This window comes from Silene latifolia, chromosome 3 (genome assembly GCF_048544455.1).
Source record: "Silene latifolia isolate original U9 population chromosome 3, ASM4854445v1, whole genome shotgun sequence".
Classification (NCBI taxonomy): Eukaryota; Viridiplantae; Streptophyta; class Magnoliopsida; order Caryophyllales; family Caryophyllaceae; genus Silene; species Silene latifolia.
Genome location: NC_133528.1, coordinates 13,819,242 through 13,839,948, shown reverse-complemented (window position 1 = coordinate 13,839,948; position 20,707 = coordinate 13,819,242). Strand labels below are relative to the sequence as shown.

At 38.5% G+C, this 20,707-nt stretch overlaps 3 protein-coding genes across 4 annotated transcripts; 2 read left to right on the top strand and 1 right to left on the bottom strand.

Moving 5' to 3' along the window:
• Positions 1 to 472: 472 nt before the first annotated feature.
• Positions 473 to 5,475, top strand: LOC141647253 (serine/threonine-protein phosphatase 7 long form homolog). 2 transcript variants are annotated; one of them, XM_074455376.1, is made up of 3 exons: positions 473 to 643; positions 3,355 to 3,437; positions 3,575 to 5,475. In XM_074455376.1, exons 2-3 carry the CDS (start codon positions 3,360 to 3,362, stop codon positions 5,195 to 5,197), a joined length of 1,701 nt encoding a protein of 566 aa, XP_074311477.1. In that variant the 5' UTR covers positions 473 to 643; positions 3,355 to 3,359; the 3' UTR covers positions 5,198 to 5,475. The 2 variants fall into 2 exon arrangements, with proteins under 2 accessions (XP_074311477.1, XP_074311476.1); XM_074455375.1 differs by lacking the exon at positions 473 to 643 and adding an exon at positions 2,969 to 3,270.
• On the top strand, positions 1,855 to 2,964 carry LOC141648705 (uncharacterized). Its single transcript, XM_074457426.1, has 2 exons — positions 1,855 to 2,356; positions 2,471 to 2,964. Exons 1-2 carry the CDS (start codon positions 1,855 to 1,857, stop codon positions 2,962 to 2,964), a joined length of 996 nt encoding a protein of 331 aa, XP_074313527.1.
• A 9,683-nt stretch (positions 5,476 to 15,158) lies between the features above and the next one.
• On the bottom strand, positions 15,159 to 19,602 carry LOC141648704 (uncharacterized). Its single transcript, XM_074457425.1, has 8 exons — positions 18,974 to 19,602; positions 18,476 to 18,653; positions 18,278 to 18,370; positions 17,713 to 17,909; positions 16,612 to 16,822; positions 16,155 to 16,415; positions 16,019 to 16,073; positions 15,159 to 15,277 (listed from the first exon to the last, which is right to left on the bottom strand). Exons 1-8 carry the CDS (start codon positions 19,600 to 19,602, stop codon positions 15,159 to 15,161), a joined length of 1,743 nt encoding a protein of 580 aa, XP_074313526.1.
• Between the last annotated feature and the right edge of the window lie 1,105 nt (positions 19,603 to 20,707).

Here is a 20,707-nt window from a genome sequence, read left to right as displayed (position 1 = left end):
GTCTTATACCAATCCGACTCTATATACCGTCTTGTACCAATTTCGTCCATATTACTCATGTACAGTATCCCCAATTCCCCATTGTATCAGGTTTAGCGAGCGAGTTGCATAATTTGTTAGGTGCATAAAGTTTTCTTGTTACCTCCATTTTAACTTCATTCACTTCATAACTCCATCCGTCCCATTTTATCTTGTTGTTAATATCCACTTGGTTATCTTAACTTAATTATTCCATTTCTGAATTTAGTAAGAAAAAAAGAGTGAAATATCTGAATTTTTTTCTAAAATGGGCTTTTTTAACAAAGTAATAAACAAAATGGGTGCGTTTTCAAAGTTATTGTCGAAAATGGGTCCACGTAGGCTCGGGTTTTGCGAAGCTGGAGAAAAGGTCAAGTCGCTCACCGGGAGAGCGACTTAACTCTTTCCCTATATCGCACATCTCTTTCCTTCCCTTTACCGTATTCATAATCGAAAAAAAAAAAATTACCAAATCAAAACCCTAAATCGCACATCTCTTCGATTTTTCCTCCAAAATCTACTCTAAATCAGTCAATTGGTTTGATTAAAACACAATTTACTACTCTCTAAGCCATATCAAGCAAATATTTGGGTATTTCTTGGGCAAATTCGAAACATATTGAAGGTATTAGTTTACTTATTTTCTTAATTAGTACTTGATTAGAGTAGCTATTTACTCTAGTTTTTGATTATTATTCCATATATTTCATGTTTGTGTTGAATTTGGGTGGTTGTTAGTGTTGTAGTTCGATTTTTTTTAGTTATAGCTATGGAGAGGAGTCATTTTCCCTTATTGTGTTATTGGAATGGTGAAATAGTTGAAGGAGATGGGTGTGTTAGCTATGTAGGTGGAAATGAGTCTTTTATTTTTGCTAATAGTAATATGAGCTTCAATGATCTACACAATGAGGTATACACAACCATTGGTGTTGATAGTAGTAAGTATAAATTAGTGTTGAAAATGAAGTTTCCTAGTCTTGGATGTTTTAAGGTTGTTTCTCTCAACAATGACCGTTCTTTACAAGCGATGTGGGCTAGTATATGTCATTCAAAGGCGGGATCTATGGACATTTATGTTGAGTTGATACCAATTCAACAACCTCAAGTGAGTAATGTAAATGTAGTACCCGATGTGTCTTTTACTAGGATGTTAAATAATTTTATGTCACCAACGCATAATGTACAAGGTATAGAGAGTGATGATCGGTATGTGTCATTGTTAACAAATAATATTGGAGTAGAGGTAGGGGACGGTAATATTGAAGGGGATGAAGTTGAGGTTGATGTTGATTTAAGACTAGAGAATGCTAGTGATGAGGATGATGAGGACATTGATCATGTGTCTTCCACTTTGCTCCAAATCCGAATTCAATAGTATTTCTAAATTTGATGAAATACAAGGGAATAATTGGGCTAATTGGAAAAATATTGTCCCATTTGATGTTAGGGGAGAGTTTTGTGTTGGTCAAACATTTCCTAATAAGAGTTCTTTGACGGAAGCAATTACATCGTATAATTTGAGGGTGAATCAAAGTTTCAAAGTTCATGAGTCAAAGCCTCACACTGTGACATACAAATGTGGGAGGAGACCTACATCATGTAGTTGGACATTAAGAGCCACCCAAAAAAATTGGTTTCCGATGCATTTACTATTGTGAGATACAATGGTGGTCATGAGACATCATGTGTAGGAGACATCATGCCTATAGACCACCGAAACTTGCGAAGAACTTTTATTAGTAATGCCATTAGGAATATTGTGGAGGCAGATCGGGGTTGACGGTAAATGCAATTATTGAAATAATAATTGATAAATATAACTACAAGATCACTTATATGAAGGCATGGAAAGCTAAACAAAAAGCTCTTGCCGACATATTTGGTGATTGGGAGTTATCATACCAGTTGCTTCCTCGATTTTTTGAAGCTCTGAAGGAAGCTAATCCCGGTACTGTTGTTCAATTTGTAAATTATCCAACCGATGATCCAAATGTTGTGATATTTGGCCGGGTATTTTGGGCTTTTGGAGCATCAATCAAGGGATTCCCTCATTGTCGCCCTATAATTACAATTGATGGGACTCATTTGTATGGCAAATACAAAGGGGTGCTTATGATTGCCATGGGAGTTGATGCCAATGATCAACTATATCCTCTTGCATTTGCTATAGTTGAAAAGGAGACTACCGATACATGGTCATGGTTTTTGGCATGTATTAGATGTTTGGTTACACAACGTACTGGGCTTTGTGTAATATCTGATAGGCATAAGGGCATCATGAAAGCCATGAATGAAAATGGGACTGGGTGGGAGGAACCATTTGCATATCATAGGTTTTGTATAAGACACCATGCATCCAACATCAATTCAAAGTTCAAAAATAGGGCGTTGAAAGACTTGTTTAGTTAGACAGCTTTTCAGCATCAATCCATCAAGTTTAATACTGGTTTAGCAAAGATCAATGAACTGAATGTACAAGCAAGGGCAGACTTAGATACATTACCTTTATCAAAGTGGTCAATGTGTCATGGTGGTGCCCTTAGATATGGAATCAAGACAACCAATTTGGCTGAGGTTTTTAATAATGTGCTAAAGGGAGCTCGTTTCTTGCCTATCACTGCTCTTGTCAAAGTCACATTCTTTAGAGTAAATTCTTACTTTGTCCAAAGGCGTGAATTTGCTAAGGCTAGAATAATGGAGGGTTTGAAGTTTTCACCCGTAGTCACCAAGTATGTTGAAAACAATTTTGAAAAAGCAGCCCATCATAAGGTTGAACCCTTTAATTCAGAGACCGGAGTCTACCAAGTTAAAACTGGGAGAGGTCAAAGGACAGCAGGAAAGGGTGGACATAGACATACTGTTAACTTGTCTAAAAGAACTTGTACTTGCAACAAGTTTCGATCTACCATTTCCCATGTTCTCATGTTGTTTAGCTGCGATTTGTAGAACCTACAATCTAACGACGGACCAATTTATTGACCCGTATTTTACTTGTGGGGAATATTTGGGTTCTTACAAGCCAAACTTTCATCCGGTTCCTGATGAACGTCATTGGCCTAATTGGGTTGGGGAGCATGTATTACCAGACATGTCATTGAAGAGGGGACATGGTCGGCCAAAGTCCAAAAGGATTCGTAATGAGATGGACGAGGGTCAAACGAAAACAAAAAATACATGCACCCTATGTCGTAAAAAAGGACACAACAAGCGTGGATGTCCTCTTAAAAATCGTGAAATTGTTGGTTCTTCCGGGTAAATTATTTATTCTTTTTATTTATTAATTAATTATTTGTTGCTTATTAAATCATGATAGACTTACCTTTATTTGTGTTGCAGGTCTCATGGATCCGGGTCCACTTAACCCCGAACTTCTTACATTACAAGCGGGCCACCGAAGTGAATCTATATGGAATGGGGTGGTAAGTTACTTTTTTTATATGTTTTTACTAATTATTTTATTCTTTTTAAATTATAAAAGTGACACTTTAAATTATTTTATTCTTTTTATATGTTTTTACTAATTATTTTATTTCTTACCTTACTATGTCTATTGCAGGATCATGGTCCGTTGAAATGTAGGGTACACTTGAAAGCAAAAGATGAGTTTTATGTTCATCCTAGGGTTCGAGCTTTTATCAAAGATACTCAATTTTACGGAGTTCATCGGTTTTGTTTTTTGTATGTTGATCCGGATTTGATTACCGCATTGGTTGAGAGGTGGAGGGAGGAGACTCACACTTTTCACTTTCCTATTGGTGAAGCAACCGTGACTTTACAAGATGTGAATGTTTTATTTGGTTTACGGGTAAGTGGTAAGGCGGTGACCGGTAGGAGTGATCACCATTGGCCCGCTTTGTGTGAGGAACTATTGGGATTAAGGCCATCATCAACTGAGTTAAAAGGCTTGGGTTTGAAATTGACATGGTTAAGTGGTAATTTCTCCGGTTTACCACAAGATGCTGACGATGATAGGCTCTATAAGCATGTTCGTGCCTATATTCTCTATTTGATCGGGACAATCATCTTTCCCGATAAAAGCGGTAATGAGGTTTGTATCCTTTTCTTACCTTTGTTGGCTAATTTAGATGAAATTGATGAGTATAGTTGGGGCTCTGCTGCACTATCTTGTTTATATAGAAACTTGTGTGGTGCTTCTAAAAGAGGGAAGAGTGAAATATCTGGGCCAATTGTTCTCCTTCAGTTATGGGCTTGGGAACGTGTTGTTGTAGGTCGTCCCCAAATTGTTAGGTCACATTTTGTAGAGAATGAGGGAGAAGTCTATCCTCTAGGCTCCCAAATGGTAGCGGGAAAGGATCCCTTAGGGTGTAAATGGTTGAGGGTGGATCGTAAGTATAAAGATCATAGGCTTGGTCTTGTGACATATAGGGATATGTTTGATAAATTGACGGAAACACAATTCACTTGGCAACCTTATACACAAGAGACCTTACAATATCTTCCCGATATTTGCCATGAGGATGAGGAGGAGTGGGTTGTTGAAGCCCCTTTGATATGCTTCGAGATTATTGAGATGCACATACCTAATAGGGTTGTTAGGCAATTTGGATGGCATCAAACAATACCTCCCAATTGTAACACCGAGCCTTTACTTCATAAAACTGATAAACGAGGCAAGACAAGGGACTATGCAACTGAGTACTCCATTTATGTGAATGAGTGGGATAATAGGAAGGAAAAAATGTTGGGTGGAGGAATTCCTTATAGTGGTTTCATGTCACACCATGATCCATACATGGTATGGTATCGGGAGCACACTCGTCGGATTGTTAGTCCTCAAAATCGGATCTTGACTGACAAATACCTCCATGAGCATCACTACACTCCTAGTGCAGCTGACTTGGACACTCTTGCGGGTGGTCATTCATATATCTACCATCAAGTGACCGACTACATGAACAATACATCTCTTCATGCAATGGATGCTAGCTATAGAAATTTGCTACTTGACATGCAAAATACATCTCTTCATTGTTTGGAAAGTGCACATTTTGGACATCTCATCCAACCACAAAACATTCCTCACCCAAGTCCACCTCATGCTACAACACAAGTGGAGCAAATTACTCATCTAACTCCAATCCAAGAAGACGAAAATGAAGAAGGATCATCGTCTCAACCAAGGAGATCAAAGAGGAGTCGCCGCCAAGTTAGAAGATAGTAGTGTAGTTTCATGTTTCTAGTTAAGCAAAACACTTTGGTTTGTATAATATTTAAGCTCCTTTTGTTTGTATCAAATGTTAAAACAATTTAGTTTGTGTAATGTTTAAGCTACTTTCGTTTGTATCAAATGTTAAAACAATTTGGTTTGGGTGTAATATTTAAGTTATTTTCAAAACTTTCCTTTGGTCTTGTTTTGTGCATTATTGTTCTTGATGAGGATAATTTCCTTGGTTGTCAAAGAATGAGAACAAGAATATGGAGAACAATTCCGGGCAAGAACGTTTGTTTCTTTGCTTGTTATGTAAATAGCTTCAAGTCGCTCAGTGGGGTGACGACTATAGGGCAAAACGCTCGTTCCCAAAGCGACTTTTGTCTGAGGAGAAGATCAAAATAGCTGCCAAAAAAAACATCATTCGGGACTGTGCAAAGTCGCTATGGGGAAGACGACTTGAGCTCAAGTCGCCCGCTCACTGAGCGACTTTACTCTGGGTGAGAAGAAAAATTTTGGCCAAAAAAACTTGCTACTGGACTACAAAGTCGCTTTGGGGGAAGGCGACTTGAAGTCAAGTCGCTCACCGGGAGAGCGACTTACCTTAAAATGACTTCCTCAGGTTTGGTTAGCATAAATTGTCACTTTGTATAAGGTCGCTTTCCGCCGGAGCGACTTGAATACGAAGCTAGGTTCGGGATGACGTGGACCCATTTTGGGTAATAACTTTGAAAAGCTACCTATTTTGTTGATTACTTTGCGAGAAAACCCCATTTTGGCAAATCGTTCGAAATATCTAATATTTACTTTTACTTTACTAAGAGCTGGTAATCATGAACTTAACATGTAAGATACTGACTAATTTGAACTTAACTTATATAAAACGTAAAGGAAACTGATTTTAAGAGTTTCAGTGCAAAAGAATAGGGAGATTGTCATCTATTACAACAAAAATTAGTCTCTAGCTATCTAATAAAGTTACTACCACATGTATTATGTATATGTAGTTATCTTCCTCATTGAACATAATATTTTAAGTTAGGACGGTGAGCGAAAATATAGATTGGAAAATGAGCAGATTAATATATAAATGCAGATTGATTTAGTTAAAAAAAAAGTCGTAACAGTTAGTACTATAATTTTGTTAGAAGTTTAATACCTAAATAAACTTTTACAATTGCCTATAGAGTTCAATTTCCGGCCAGAATCCAACGTTTATATACTATATATAAAAATAAACAGTTGGTGTTAGTACAAATTTGAAGGTAAAACAATTTCTTATCTTATTATTATATTTATTTAATTATTAAGTAAAAAAGTAAGATTCTCTAATATTGTTTTAAAGTTCATTTGTATAAGTAAAACTCTCTGAATAGCTCGAACATGGCCAACATGTGCAATTCCTAACACTACTATTTTAATGGAATTTTAATATAAAAAGTATATCGAAAGTCTTGTTATTCTATAAGACTATTTCCAAAACTCGTGTATCATTACTACTTTTAAACGTGTTATGCTAACTTAGATCTTCTAATTTTGCAAACTAGCTACTATTTCATATGCAAATTTTTGTAATAAACATGTTAAAATCATACCTATTAAAAAAAAGTAACACAATAATAGTGGAATTTGTTTTATGCAATATTATCGTTATTAACTTAGTTTCATCTTTAGTAATGAAAAAAAGAGGGAATGATAATCAAATCGTAGAGATGTAAGTATATTAACCTTGGAAGAGCTTAACACAATAAATAATCTTGATAACACCTAAATGAGAAAAAAACAAACACATACGCGAAATTGAAAATGTGATGAACACTTCATAACCCAATGAAACTTCCAATAAAAAAATAAAAAAAAATAGTTAATAATATCGGTGACACATACCATTCTACTAACGATAGAGATAAGAATTTTTTTGCTTACATATTTTGCCTTCCATAAAAAATATGTAAACAATTGAGGATGTGTTTTATGGCTATTAAATATTATTTTTTCATTATTATCAAATTTAATATAGGTATAAATAAAGATCAAGTCCATGATTTTTGAGCATCCATTTTTCATTATTATGAAGTTTCATATAAACATAAATATGGGAAAATGAGAAATGGTATGTAAAAGTTTGCATTATTATTATTATTATTATTATTATTATTATTATTATTATTATTATTATTATTATTATTATTATTATTATTATTATTATTATTATTTTATTTTTTTTTGCAAGAAAGTTATTTCTCATATATATCAGGGTAAATATACATGAGTTTTCCTTACAAACAATATCCACTAAAAAGCAAGTTTCATACACTACTAATGGCTAATTAGCCCAGACATCATGGTTTCCTCATCCACCCGAGCCCGATGCAGGAGAATCAGACCTACCAGGTAATGAATTTCCCGAACAAGGAGCTCCATACTCCTCTCCTGGCCAGCAAAAACACGAGCATTCCTTTCTTTCCAGAGGCAGTATACGGCAGTAGCAATGCTACACCCAATCCACCTATTCTTCCAGTATTTCCTTGGCTTTCGCCTATGAGCCCACACTAGAAGACTATGCAAATCACCAGTTGGAATAGGCATCTGGACACGTTCCAGTACCAAAGACAGAACCTGATATGAATATGCACATTTGAAAAAAAGATGTCTTGTGCTTTCAGTTTTGCATTTACACAAGGGACATCTACTGACCAAGTGCACACCTCTCTGAATGAGCATATCAGTGGTTGCAAGCTTCCTCTGAACTGCCAACTGGAGGATGACCTTATAACGGGGTAAGAGCAGACAGCATTGGACAGCCCTATAGCAGATTTGAGTAGGAAGCCTTGGCCGTATCAAATCATAGGCCTTTCCTACAGAGAACTTACCATGATCAAGGCAACCATGTAAAGCACTCTTGGCTTCCTGCACCCCCCCCCCCCCCCCCAAACGTTGGATAATCATGTCTTTGGTAAGGATGACCCCTCTAAGACTTTCAGAGTAATACTCCTGAACAGTAAGATCCCAAATAGAACATTGAACAAGATAGTACTTAGACACCCAGGAAGACCACACAGAGCCAGTCCCTCTGTCCAGATGCCAAAGCCATTTAAGCATATTTGCCTGATTCCAGGCCATGATAGCTTTCAGTTGGAAACCCCCCCTCAACCCAAGGGAAGCAAATACTCTGCCAGTTCTTGAAAATGACTCTCCTATTTCCCTCAGAGTAACCCCAAAACAGCTGCCTACAGTAAGTGGTGATAGCATTGCATATTGCCTTAGGAAGAACTAAGCTGCCACACCAAAAATTGCAGAGGCCAAAAACCACTGAGTTCAGCACCTGAAGCTTTCCAGCATAGGATAGAAATTTTGAAGCACAACTTTGGACCAGATTTTGGATCCTCATGACCAGACCCTCATACATGCTACTAGTAAGCCGAGCAGGATTTAAGGGAAGGCCCAAGTATCTAAAAGGAAAGTGGCCCTCAGCTAAACCAATGTCAGACAATATCTGCTGCTTCAACAAGGCATTGACTCCTCCAAAATACACCTCAGTTTTGTCAAAATTAGCCTGAAGTCCAGACCAGCTAGAGAATAGTTTAAGAATATCAGTAACCTTCTTAATGGAAGGCCTATCCCCCCTGGTAAAGACCATCTGATCATCCGCAAAAATAAGATGGGTAAGCTTCAATTTGGCACACTTTGGGTGGTAGGAGACCTGCTTATCATTACACATAACCCTAAGAGCTCGAGACAAGATTTCCATACCTAAGACAAAAAGGAGAGGAGATAGGGGGTCTCCCTGCCTAACACCACTTCTGCCCTTAAAGAAACCACAGTGATCACCATTAATTTTAAGAGTAAACCAAGACCCTGTTACACACCCCATAATCCATCTGATAAAGAGGTCAGGGAACTGCAAAGCATGTAACATGTTCCTGATGAAGACCCATTGCATGGAATCAAAAGCTTTGCTGATATCAACTTTGAGTAAACATCTAGGTGTTAGATTCTTCCTAGAATAACCTTTAATCAGGCTTTGTGTGAGCATAACATTCTCATGTAAACTTCTTCCAGGAACAAAAGCAGCTTGCTCAATGCCCACCAGCTTAGCCATGACAGTCTTCAGTCTTTTAGTCACAATCTTACTTATAGTCTTGTAAATAATGGAGCAATAAGAGATAGGGCAAAAATCCTTCACTGTTTGGACATACTTCTTCTTGGGAATTAAAGAAATGACAGTGACATTTGCCTGCTTAGGCATAAACCCAGTCCTGAAGAAGTCTTCCACAGCTACACAAAAATCATCCTCAATAATGTCCCATACAGACTTAAAGAACCCAGCAGAAAACCCATCAATGTCAGGGCTCTTATTGGACTTAATTGAAAAAAGAGCAAGTTTAATTTCAGTCCTGGTGACAGGAGCCATAAGAGCAGCTTGATCAATGGAATCCAAGCAAGGGCCATTAGCAATAATAACAGGATCCAGGTCAAGTACAGGAGCATCAGTGCCTAACAATTGCTTGTAGTAGTCAACAAAGGCTTCTCCCACAGGCTGCAATCCACTATAAGTATTCCCAAGAGTATCTTGGATCTCATGAATGAATTGACTCTGTTGTCTTTCCTTGATTTTAGCAAAGAAATAGGAAGAACCAACATCATTGTATTTAATATCATGCAGCTTAGCCCTCTGCATAAGAATCTGAGCTTCAGCTTCCTTGAGGCTCCAAAACTCCTTAGAAACACACTTTTCTCTATTAATAAGAGTCTCAGAAAGTGGATCCTTTCTCAAGTCATCAAAACAACCACTAAGTTCAGATCTCTTCTCCTCCAACCTTTGTTCAATACCAGAGAAGTGAGCAAAGTGCAAATCCCTTAAAGCATTCTTAACATTCTTGAGTTTAGCCATTAGCATATGCATTGAATTCCCAACCACCTTTTGAGACCAAGCAACAGAGACCCTATTTTTATAATCAGGGTGATCAATCCAGCAGTTAAGGAACTTAAACTGCTTTTTAGGAGGAGGATCCCCAGAGAAATACAACAAGGCAGGACTGTGATCAGAAACAGTGGGAGCAGGGAAACTAGCATAGGTCTGGGTAAAGGATAGAAGCCAGTCAGCATTTGTGAGGACTCTATCCAGCTTGGAGTAGACTCTAGTAGGCAACTCATGCTTATTAAACCAGGTGAACTCACATCCATTACCAGGCAAATCATCAAGACCACACCTCTCAAGACAAGAATTAAACTCAGTAATGTCATTCAAGTCAGGTGGAGTGTTGCTAATTTTCTCCTGAGCATCTCTAATGATATTGAAATCCCCCATGGAGACCCAAGCCCCTACAAAGAGCGCAGATGCTTAACCATAGAATCCCAAAATTTTCTCCTATGGACAGCACTATTACTACCATAGACCACAGACAAGTGGAATTTCCTTCCAGAAACCAAATGATGGACAAAGCAATGCACAACCTGTGACTCAGCCTGGATAATAGACAAATGCACAGTGGAAGGGTTCCAAAGAAGCCATATCCTACCATTGTGATGACAACTGTAGTTACAGTAGTGATGATAACCACCAAATTTATTATGCAAGATCCTAGTAGACTTATTATGCTTAACCCTAGTTTCAAGCAACCCAAGGACATCTATTTTTGTGTTTTTCAGAAACTTGACCACCTCTAAATGCTTTGTCATTTTATTGAACCCACGAATATTCCAAGTAGATAAAATCATTGAGGGGGTAAATCAGGAGGATCCTCCACTAGTTGGGTATCAGCCATATGAGTCACCAAAACAGAATACTTGTTAGGGGAGACAAGGTCCTCAGCAGGGAGGACATGCCTATCCTGGACAGCAACACTACCATTCTTAGGGCTGTGCCTTCCCTGACAAGGAGTAAACCCTAGCACATGGCTTCCTGAGTGCATTACAGCTTTCCTAGGAGAAGGAGACTTAGACTTTCCCAGGTCAGGAGAACCTAGCCTCAGGTATTCTGAGTCCACCTGACCAGACAAAGCTAAGGACTCTTCACCAGAGGATGCTATGGTACCACCTAGCTCATGGAATTCTGAGGTAACTACCTTATCAGGGGGAGCAACCCTAGGAGCAGCAGCTGGGATAGGCCTATAAACCTGCTTACTCCCTTTAGCTGGGGCCACCTTAGGGGTAGCAACAGGTTCAGGAGCCTGAGTGACCTTATCCTTCTCCACAACAGGCCTATTCAACTTACAAGAAGCTTCTAAGTGACCCAATTTGTGACAAGTTTTGCAGTAATAAGGGAGCCATTCATAAACAATCCTCTGAGTGGACTGCCCAATAAAAGGAGCATTGATAACCACCTGATCAGGTAACTCTTTGGACACATCTGCCTCAACTAGGACCCTGGCAAAGGACAACCTAGCATGGCATGTAGTCAGCAAATAAAGGTTTCCCAACTTTGCTAGCCATTTTGCTTAAGACAGAATCAGTCCAAAGGTAAGGATCAAGATCAGGGAATAAGATCCATATGGGAACAATGGCCACACTCTCCATGATACATGAGAAATATGGAGTCCATTGCTTCAAAACTATAGAATTAGACCCTAATTTCCAAGGACCCTTGTTCAAAACAGCATTCATGGCTTCCTCACTATCAAACTTGAAGCTGAACCAGCCTTTTTTGAAATATTGCACAAGGGGAAGGGACCCATGAGTCCAATGTTTTTGGACAAAATCAGTAACCTGTTTCACAGTAGGTTTAGCACCCAAGATATTTCCCATTAAGGTATACTTCCATTTGACCAGCTCATCTTTTACTTCTTCCAAGCGTATGTCAATTTCAGAGGATTTAGCACTTTCTTCATCAAAGAAGAGACTCATCCCCTTGCTAGCCTTACCCTTAGTCACATCCGCCCAATTTTTCCCAGAAGAGAAAGTAGTTGCTACTTTATCGCCATTAACGACACCAGTAACCGTAGGAACAGGGTTGACAATAGGGTCCACACTCACGTCCCCTACCTTAGGAACCTCCACAACAGGAGAAGTAATCACAGGAGAAGCCATGGCTTCCCCTGTTTTAGGAGCACAAGACACATTTGGTCCAGTAGTATTAATACGCGAAATCGAAGAATTAGACACAATTGGAGACGAAGAAGAAGAAACGGGAACAATAGAAGGAGAATTAGGAGTAGGAAGGGAACGAACAATCACCTCATTCACTGTGCGATGACTGCGCGAAGAACGACCTACCGAAGAAGTGGTGCAAACAGGGGAGAGAACAGTACCAGGAGAATCGCGATCATGAGAGGAGTCTAAAGGTAACCTTGATTTTGGGGGCCGACCCTTCCCCCTAGCCATGGTGAAGGAAGAAGACGCAACAATGACGACGCTTTCTTGGGAGAAAAATCTCTCTATACCGGCTTAGAGAGAGAAAGTCTTGTTATCATTATTATCATTTATTATTATTATTATTATTATTAAATGATGAGACTAAATTCTTAATTTATTTTTATAATTTAAATCATGATCTTATGGTTTCCACACTAAAATAAATATTACTAAATCTTATAATGAGTTTTAATAAATTTATTAAAGTAGCCTTAATATTAACAATATAAATTAATAGAATTTAATTATGATAATCCTACATGGCAAAAAAATTTAATTGTATTAAGTTGCCTTTTAACTATATAGATAAAATATGACATATTGATGATGATAGATATTTTGGTTTTCCTTTTAATTATATTTATAAATTTGTAGATATTAGTATCTTTATAATCCAAATTATTAGATTTTTTATTTACTATATAAGACCTTTTAGCTACTGTATTTATGGTTAAGGAGGAGTTAGATGAACAAATTGAATGATTTAAATAATGAGACTAAATTCTTAATTTATTTTTATAATTTAAATCACGATCTTATGGTTTTCACATACAAAAATATTACTAAACTTTATAATGAATTTTAATAAATTTATTAAATTATCCTTAATATTAACAATATAAATTAATAGAATTTAATTATGATAATCCTACATGGCCAAAAAATTAAATGTATTAAGTTGCCTTTTAACTATATAGTATAGATTATATAGATTTATAGATGTGGCATTCGTAATGCACGCGTGGCTTTTTCTTCGCCTATGTAGCTTTGTCTAAGTGGCCTTTTAAGGTTACCCTTTTAATATAGTTTTATAGCTTAGTAATGCGTGTAATCAAATTAATAAATATCTAGAATAATAATATCTAAAATATATGGGTGGCATAAGCCATGATTCTCATAACATCATATCTCAAAACATAATTAAGCAAGGTAGATTCTAGGCAATTTGATTAGTGGATTCACATCTTCTTTATTTGGAGATTTATGTCTTGTATTTGACCTTGAACACTCTCATGCATTATCACTAGGGCTGAGTAAAATCGGATATCCGATCCATATTTCAAAACCGGATCGGATATACAGTTTTAAAATTATGAATTTTAGTGATCCAGATCTAGTCCGAATAATTCGGATATCCGGAATCCGAAAATCTGGATAATCAGATTTTGAAAACCGGATCCGATCCGATTTTTTTAATGTACCTCAATCTAATTTTGTCTGTCTCAAAAAGATAATTCATTTCATTTCTGCTATAATTAACAAGTCTTAAAACCGCAAAGTTTACATGATAAGCATTAATTTACAATAGCTTAAAGTTAGATTTAAAAAAATACATCATACTATTAAGCAAATGAAATCATCTCGACAGAAAATTTAAATTGGATATCCGATCCGGTTTTTAAAATGATTTTTTTTTAAAATTGGATACCGAATCGGAAAAACGAGGGAAAAAATTGGATCGGAGGACAAGGGAAAAAACCGGATCTGATATCCATTTTTAAAAAAATACATCATATCGGATTTTTTTACTCAGTCCTAATTATCGGTTGTAGTTAGTCTAATTCTAAGGTTCCCTTATCGATCATTATTTTCTCTGCTAGTGAGAATGAAATTGTTGATAATTTCCCGACATAAACAAACAAGAATTCTCTTGAATAAAAAAATCAAAAGATTTGTTGCCAAGAAAACTTTTCGGTCGATATCCCGACATATCTCAACATACAACAAATTATTGGCATTAAATACTGGATAGCACATATAACTGATAATTAGCGTGTATACTTAAATGAATGATAGTACATATAAATAAGCTACCTCTTCTGTGTGAGCGCCTGCTTATGCAACTCTGTTTCAGTTGATGATGTTGCGTTGGCCACCTGGAACGTGTTCCTTTGTCCTCGGCCTCCACGTCCGTATCCACGACGTCCTCGATGTCCGCGACCTCGGCCTATATTAGGAAATTTCTCGGGATATTTCTCCCAACAATTCTCTTCCGTATGATAGTACTTGGTGCAGTACGTGCAACGTATCGGATCAGTTTCCCTCATTCCTTGCTCGAGCCAATTTCGCGTACTCTATCTTCTCCACTGGTCGTTCGAGCCACCATGGTTGCATCATTAATTTCCTCTTTGGTCTTTATCACGGCTCTATGCCTTTCTTCTCTCAGTAAAAGCGCATAAGCTCTGCTAAGGGACGCTATATCATCTTCCATTAACAAATAATTTGTACGAAGGTGTCCTAAAAGGCTCGTGTCGAGTCCAATAAAAAACTGATGGACTTTCTCCTCCTCTCGTTTCTTATCCAAAGCCGCAGCCACACCACAGGTGGTGCATTGAGGGACATGGCTAGCTATAGATTCCTAACTCATCCCATATGGCCTTCCGTCGAGTGTACGCAGTACTCAACGATCGATTGATTCTTGCTTTGTTTGCATTCATTCGACTCGTTTTTCAACTGATATAAACGAGGTGCATTACCAGCTGAGAAATGTCCTTTAGTTCTTTCCAAATCTCTGTCACCGTTCCTTGAATGGGGATGCATGGACGGCGTCTGGGCTCGATGACATTCCTTAACCATGCTTTTACCATGGCATTATACTGACTCCCATGCGACCGTTTTAAAGACTCTCCTCTTCTCCTTCATTGACAACCGACTTTTTCACAATTTCCTCGACGAACCCCAATTTATTTTTGGCGTTGAGACCGTTCTGGACTGCATCTGTCCAAAGCTCATAATCTTCGTTATTGAAAATCATTTGAGTTAACGTTAAACTCAGACTATCTGATGGATGTAGTGATAAGAATGATTGAAAGGGGAAGTCTGTTTATTTCATTAGCATAAGCAACCTATTTATACAAGGGATGACAAGGCAAATGCAATGAATACAATGAATGGACTTCTTGTAAATTGTCCAAAGACTACTTGGAAATATGCCAAATACTTCTTGTAAATCTAAAGGACTTCTTGTAATCCTAACACCTCCCCCCCCTCCCCCCCCCTCCCCAAGCTGGAGCATGAAGGTCGAGAATGCCCAGCTTGCGGAGTACATAAGAGAATTCAGGGACACCTAACGCCTTGGTAAAACGATCGGCAAGTTGCTCGGAAGACAAGACATGGACGGGAGTAATTAAGCCTTCCGTTATAGCATCACTAACAAAATGACAATCAATTTCAATGTGTTTGGTGCGCTCGAGAAAGACCGGGTTCCAGGCAAGATGTATGGCGGATTGATTATCACAAAAAAGATTCATAGGCAAAGGAAAATGAACACCCAAAAAGACCAGAAGACCTTTCAACCATTTTAATTCACAGATAACGACGGCCATGGACCGATATTCAGCTTCAGCGGAGGAAAGAGACACATTAGTCTATTTTTTAGCTTTCCAAGAGATAGGCGAACCTCCAAGAAACACAAACCAACCAGTAGTAGATCAACGTGTCATAGGACAACCCGCGCGTAGTCCGAGTCACACCAACCTGTGATCGAGAAGTCCCCATCAGAACGCAACAGAATTCCTTGGCCCGGACTGCCCTTTATATATCGTACCACGCAGAGAGCGGCATCAAGGTGCTCTTATCGCGGTTGACTCAGAAAACGAGAGAGAATATGTACCGCATATGACAAATCGGGTCGGGTAATCGCGAGGTAAACAAGGTGACCGACAAGACGACTATATGAGTCAATATTCTCCAAGATAGGACCAGTAGCTAAGCTGAGCTTATGGTTTTGCTCAATAGGTGTGACGGCAGGTTTGACTCCGAGCAAACCGGTCTCAGAAATAATGTTAAGAGCATATTTTCGTTGGCTAAGATATATCCCTTCGGTACTACGAGCAACTTCAAGCCCAAGAAAATATTTTAGAGGACCTAAATCCTTCACATGAAAACAGTTGCCCAAATATGACTTGAAAGCAGAAATGGCAGAGGAATTATTACCGGCAATGACGAGGTCATCAACATAAATGAGAACAAACAGACGCACGACATGTTGTGAAAAAGAAAATAGGGAATAGTCGGAGTAAGACTGACGAAAGCCATATTCCCGGAGTGCAGCGACAAGTTTAGCAAACCAACACCGAGGTGCTTGACGGAGACCATACAAGGATTTGGTGCAATTCCCATTTGTTCATAGCAGCGACGGTCAAGAAAGCACGAATAGTGAACATTTTGGCCACGGGAGCAAAAGTTTCCCCATAATCAAGATCTTCGACTTGATGATTATCAAAGACAACGAGATGGGATTTATATCGTTCAATGGTGCTGTCAGCTTTGTATTTAATGCTGTACACCCAATGGCACCAAACAACTTTTTATCAGAAGGAAGTTCGGTCAATTCCCATGTGTCATTTCGTTCAAGGGCATCAATTTCAGCATCCATAACGGCACACCATTTTTTTTTTATCTCGGATAGCCTCTTTGAAAGAGGGAGGCTCGTCGTTCCCTGAAATTGCTGGAAGAAAATCCCGATGTTTTGAAGAAAAAGAATGTGAATCAATGTAATTGGCTAAGGAATAAGGAGTACCTGAGGGCGACGAATCTGGACTAGGTGAGCCCGAGGAGGAAGGAGATTGTGCGGTGCCAAGAACATATACACGAAGATGCGAATTAGGAAACTTTTGTCGTCGACCCCAGCCGAGGTCAGCCGTACTGTCATCTTACAAGACAAGATCCTCATCAGAAGTACGCCCCCACTCAATAAGGGCAGACCCGGTGGTGTCAGTGTTTTCGGGGGAGACACCTCCGAGTGCTCGACGAAAGAAGGATGACCCGTAGAAGTCGTCATATTGGTGGTAGGGGTCCCATTGAAAGGAGTATCTAAAGCAAGCTCGGGTTCAGGGGCGGAGGGTGTGGAAGTGGCAAAAGGAAAAACCGTTTCATGGAACACAACATCACGGGAAACGAAATAGGATTCCCGCTCAATATCATATAATTTCCAACCTTTTTTGTTATGTGGATATCCGACAAAAATGCACTTCCGACCCCTATTTTCAAACCTGTCGCCACACGTATTTTGGTTGTGTGCAAAGCACAAACAACCAAAAACACGCAAATTTGCATAGGACGGGGAAACACCATAAAGACATTCATAGGGGATTTTGTAGTGAAGAATAGCGGTGGGAGTACGAATTATTAAATAAGCGGCAGTGAGAACACATTTCCCCCAAAAGGACTTAGGCAAATCAGCCTGAAACGGCAGAGCACGGGCAACATTTAAAATGTGACGGTGCTTGCGTTCAACACGGCCGTTTTGTTGAGGCGTGCCAACACAAGAAGTTTGAAAATGAATTCCGTGGTGGAAAAAATAGTCAGCCATATTGTTGAACTCATTACCATTGTCACTTTGAACAAATTGGACAGACTTGTAAAACTGCTTGTCAACCATGGATAAAAAACTCATAAGCATATTGGTGACTTCAGTCTTATCAAGCAATAAAGAAATCCAGATGGCCCGTAAAAAATCGTCCACTATGGTAAGAAAATATTTTGCACCAGAGGATCCGAAGAGACAATACGATAAGGTCCCCAAATATCATAGTGAATCAATTCAAATATGTCGGAAGCACGTTTATTATTTAAAGTAAATTGAGCTCGATGTTGTTTTGCATAATGACATGTCTCACAAACAGAGAATTTATTAAAATTAAGACTATGAGCAAAAGAAATAGCTTTGAAAGCTTTATTAGACGGATGACCTAGTCGCCGATGCTAGAGAGCAATGGAGGTTCTATCACATACGGAATGCACCACAAGTTCTTTAACACCAGCACAAATCCAATAGAAACCATCCTGCAGCTCACCTACTCCAATCGTCGTCCTCGTAGAATGGGCCTGTATAATACAAGAATTTTTAGCAAACTCGAAAAAATAATTATCCGAAGCGGTAAGTTGCGAGACGGAGAGCAGGTTTCAAGTTAAGCTAGGAACATATAAAACATCATGAAGAATAAGCGATTTATTTATGAACATCGAACCCATAATGGTAGAAACGACTCGCTGCCCATTAGGAAGACCAACTGTTCGTGAAGGAATCTTACGTGGTGGATCCAAATACGTCAAATTGCCCGTGACATGATTGGAAGCACCTGTGTCGATGATCCAAGAAGACATACCACTTAAGCGATCAGACACATTAATAGTGTTTGTAGAAACATTTGTTGTCACCAAGTTTGCTTGCACCGAAGGAGCATATCATCAGGAGCACCCTTACGACCAAGGGCAGCGCTCGAACCTGCCCCCCCGAACCAGGTCCAAAACCATGGGAAAGAGCATCACGAGCACGGCAGAGTTCAACTAAGGTACGAGGCCGATCACCCCACCAATCCGGAAAGCGTTGACTCTTAATATAGCAAGTATTTTGTTCATGACCACGAGTATCACAGTAAGAGCAGAAAATTTGTCGCCTCTCTCCACGCTCTGTCACGCAAAGAGTACCAATCAACCGAAGACCGAGAATCTCCCGGTATAGCAAAAGCCATCACCTCTGAGGCATCAACACGAGTGGCGGCAGGAGCACGAAGGCGCTCCTCTTGCAAAATAACTTGGTAAGCCCGATTGAGAGACGGAAGAGGATCGAGTTGGAATTGTTGAGAACGAACATTGGCATATAAAATGGGATCATGTCCCATAAAAAATTGATGTAGTCGCTCATTATCGAGCCTTTGAATTGCAGCCTGATTAATGGTACATTCACATTTTCCGCATTTGTAATCAAACGGCGGTTCGTGCACCACAATTGAATCCCATAGAGATTTAAGTTTGCCAAAATATGTGGAAACATCCATACCTTTTGTTTGTTTGCATTCATGTAACTGAGTTTTTAAGTTGTGTATCTTGGTCCCGTCAACAACCGAGAAAGTATTTGCCAATTCGGCCCAATAAACCGAGGCCACCTCGGCGTAGGAGATGCTGTCCAACAGTGAAGGATCGATAGTGTTCATAATCCATTGACAAAGGGTGCAATTAACCACCACCCAATTGTCAAGTCCGAATTGATCGGTGGGTTTGGTGATAGACCCATCGATAAAACCGAATTTGCGACGAGATTTCAAGGATCGCGTCATTGAGTTTTTCCAGGAATCGTAATTATCACGACGGAGTACGACATTGGTGATTTTAAGATTAGGAGTATCATTGGAGCCAAGGAAGTAAGGGTTAAAGAAATCGAGCTTCGGTGGCTCGGGTAGGTCATCGCCAGCCATACGAACAGTGTTGAGGATCTTCGTGTTTGGATGAGTTTGGTTGTATATTTTTTTTTTTTTTGGTTTTAGGTAACCTGGAAACCTGATACCATGATAATAATGATTGAAAGGGGAAGTTTGTTTATTTCATTAGCATAAGCAACCTATTTATACAAGGGATGACAAGCCAAATGCAATGAATACAATGAATGGACTTCTAGTAAATTGTCCAAAGTCTACCTGGAGATATGCCAAAGACTTCTTGTAAATCTAAAGACTTCTTGTAATCTTAACATGTAGATATACAATGGCGACGACAGGGCAATTTGTTTGATTCCCTTGCCTCCGTTGCTCTTCTTTCAATCGCCACCTACTCCAACCATGACTTGACGTTTTTGAGAAAGAAAACGGTTTTGATTTTTTGGAAAATTTGCCCAGGATCGAATTACTCTGATGCCAAGAAGAACTAGAAAAAATGAAACAAACATGGAGAAGTTTTGTGTATTATTGATGATTTGCATAATAATTAAAACATATTTATGCAAAGCACACCCTACAATATTTATCTAATAATATCACACAATTATGGCAATTAGAAGATATATACAATAATTAGCTAAAATACGATATTATGTAGATATTGTATAATATTATTCGCGTATAATATTGTTCTATCCATTATTAATTTAAGTTTGTCCTAAAAATCTAATAAAATGTTCACATATTCAGAAGAGAGACGGTCTCTCATTAATGTTAGTGAGAGACCTCTCTCATAATAGGTAGTTATCATTTTTATTTTATTTTATTTTTATCTTTTTTATTTTTAACTTGTTTTTATTATAGTTATTGCTTGTCCCTCATTAATGTAGTGATAGACGCTCTCTCGAAAAACTTACTTATGTAAAGTATTTAATTCGATAACATTTCTTGATCACTTAGCCATTGTTACTAATCTAACTTACATTCTCGTGTTAAAAGAGGTATTATG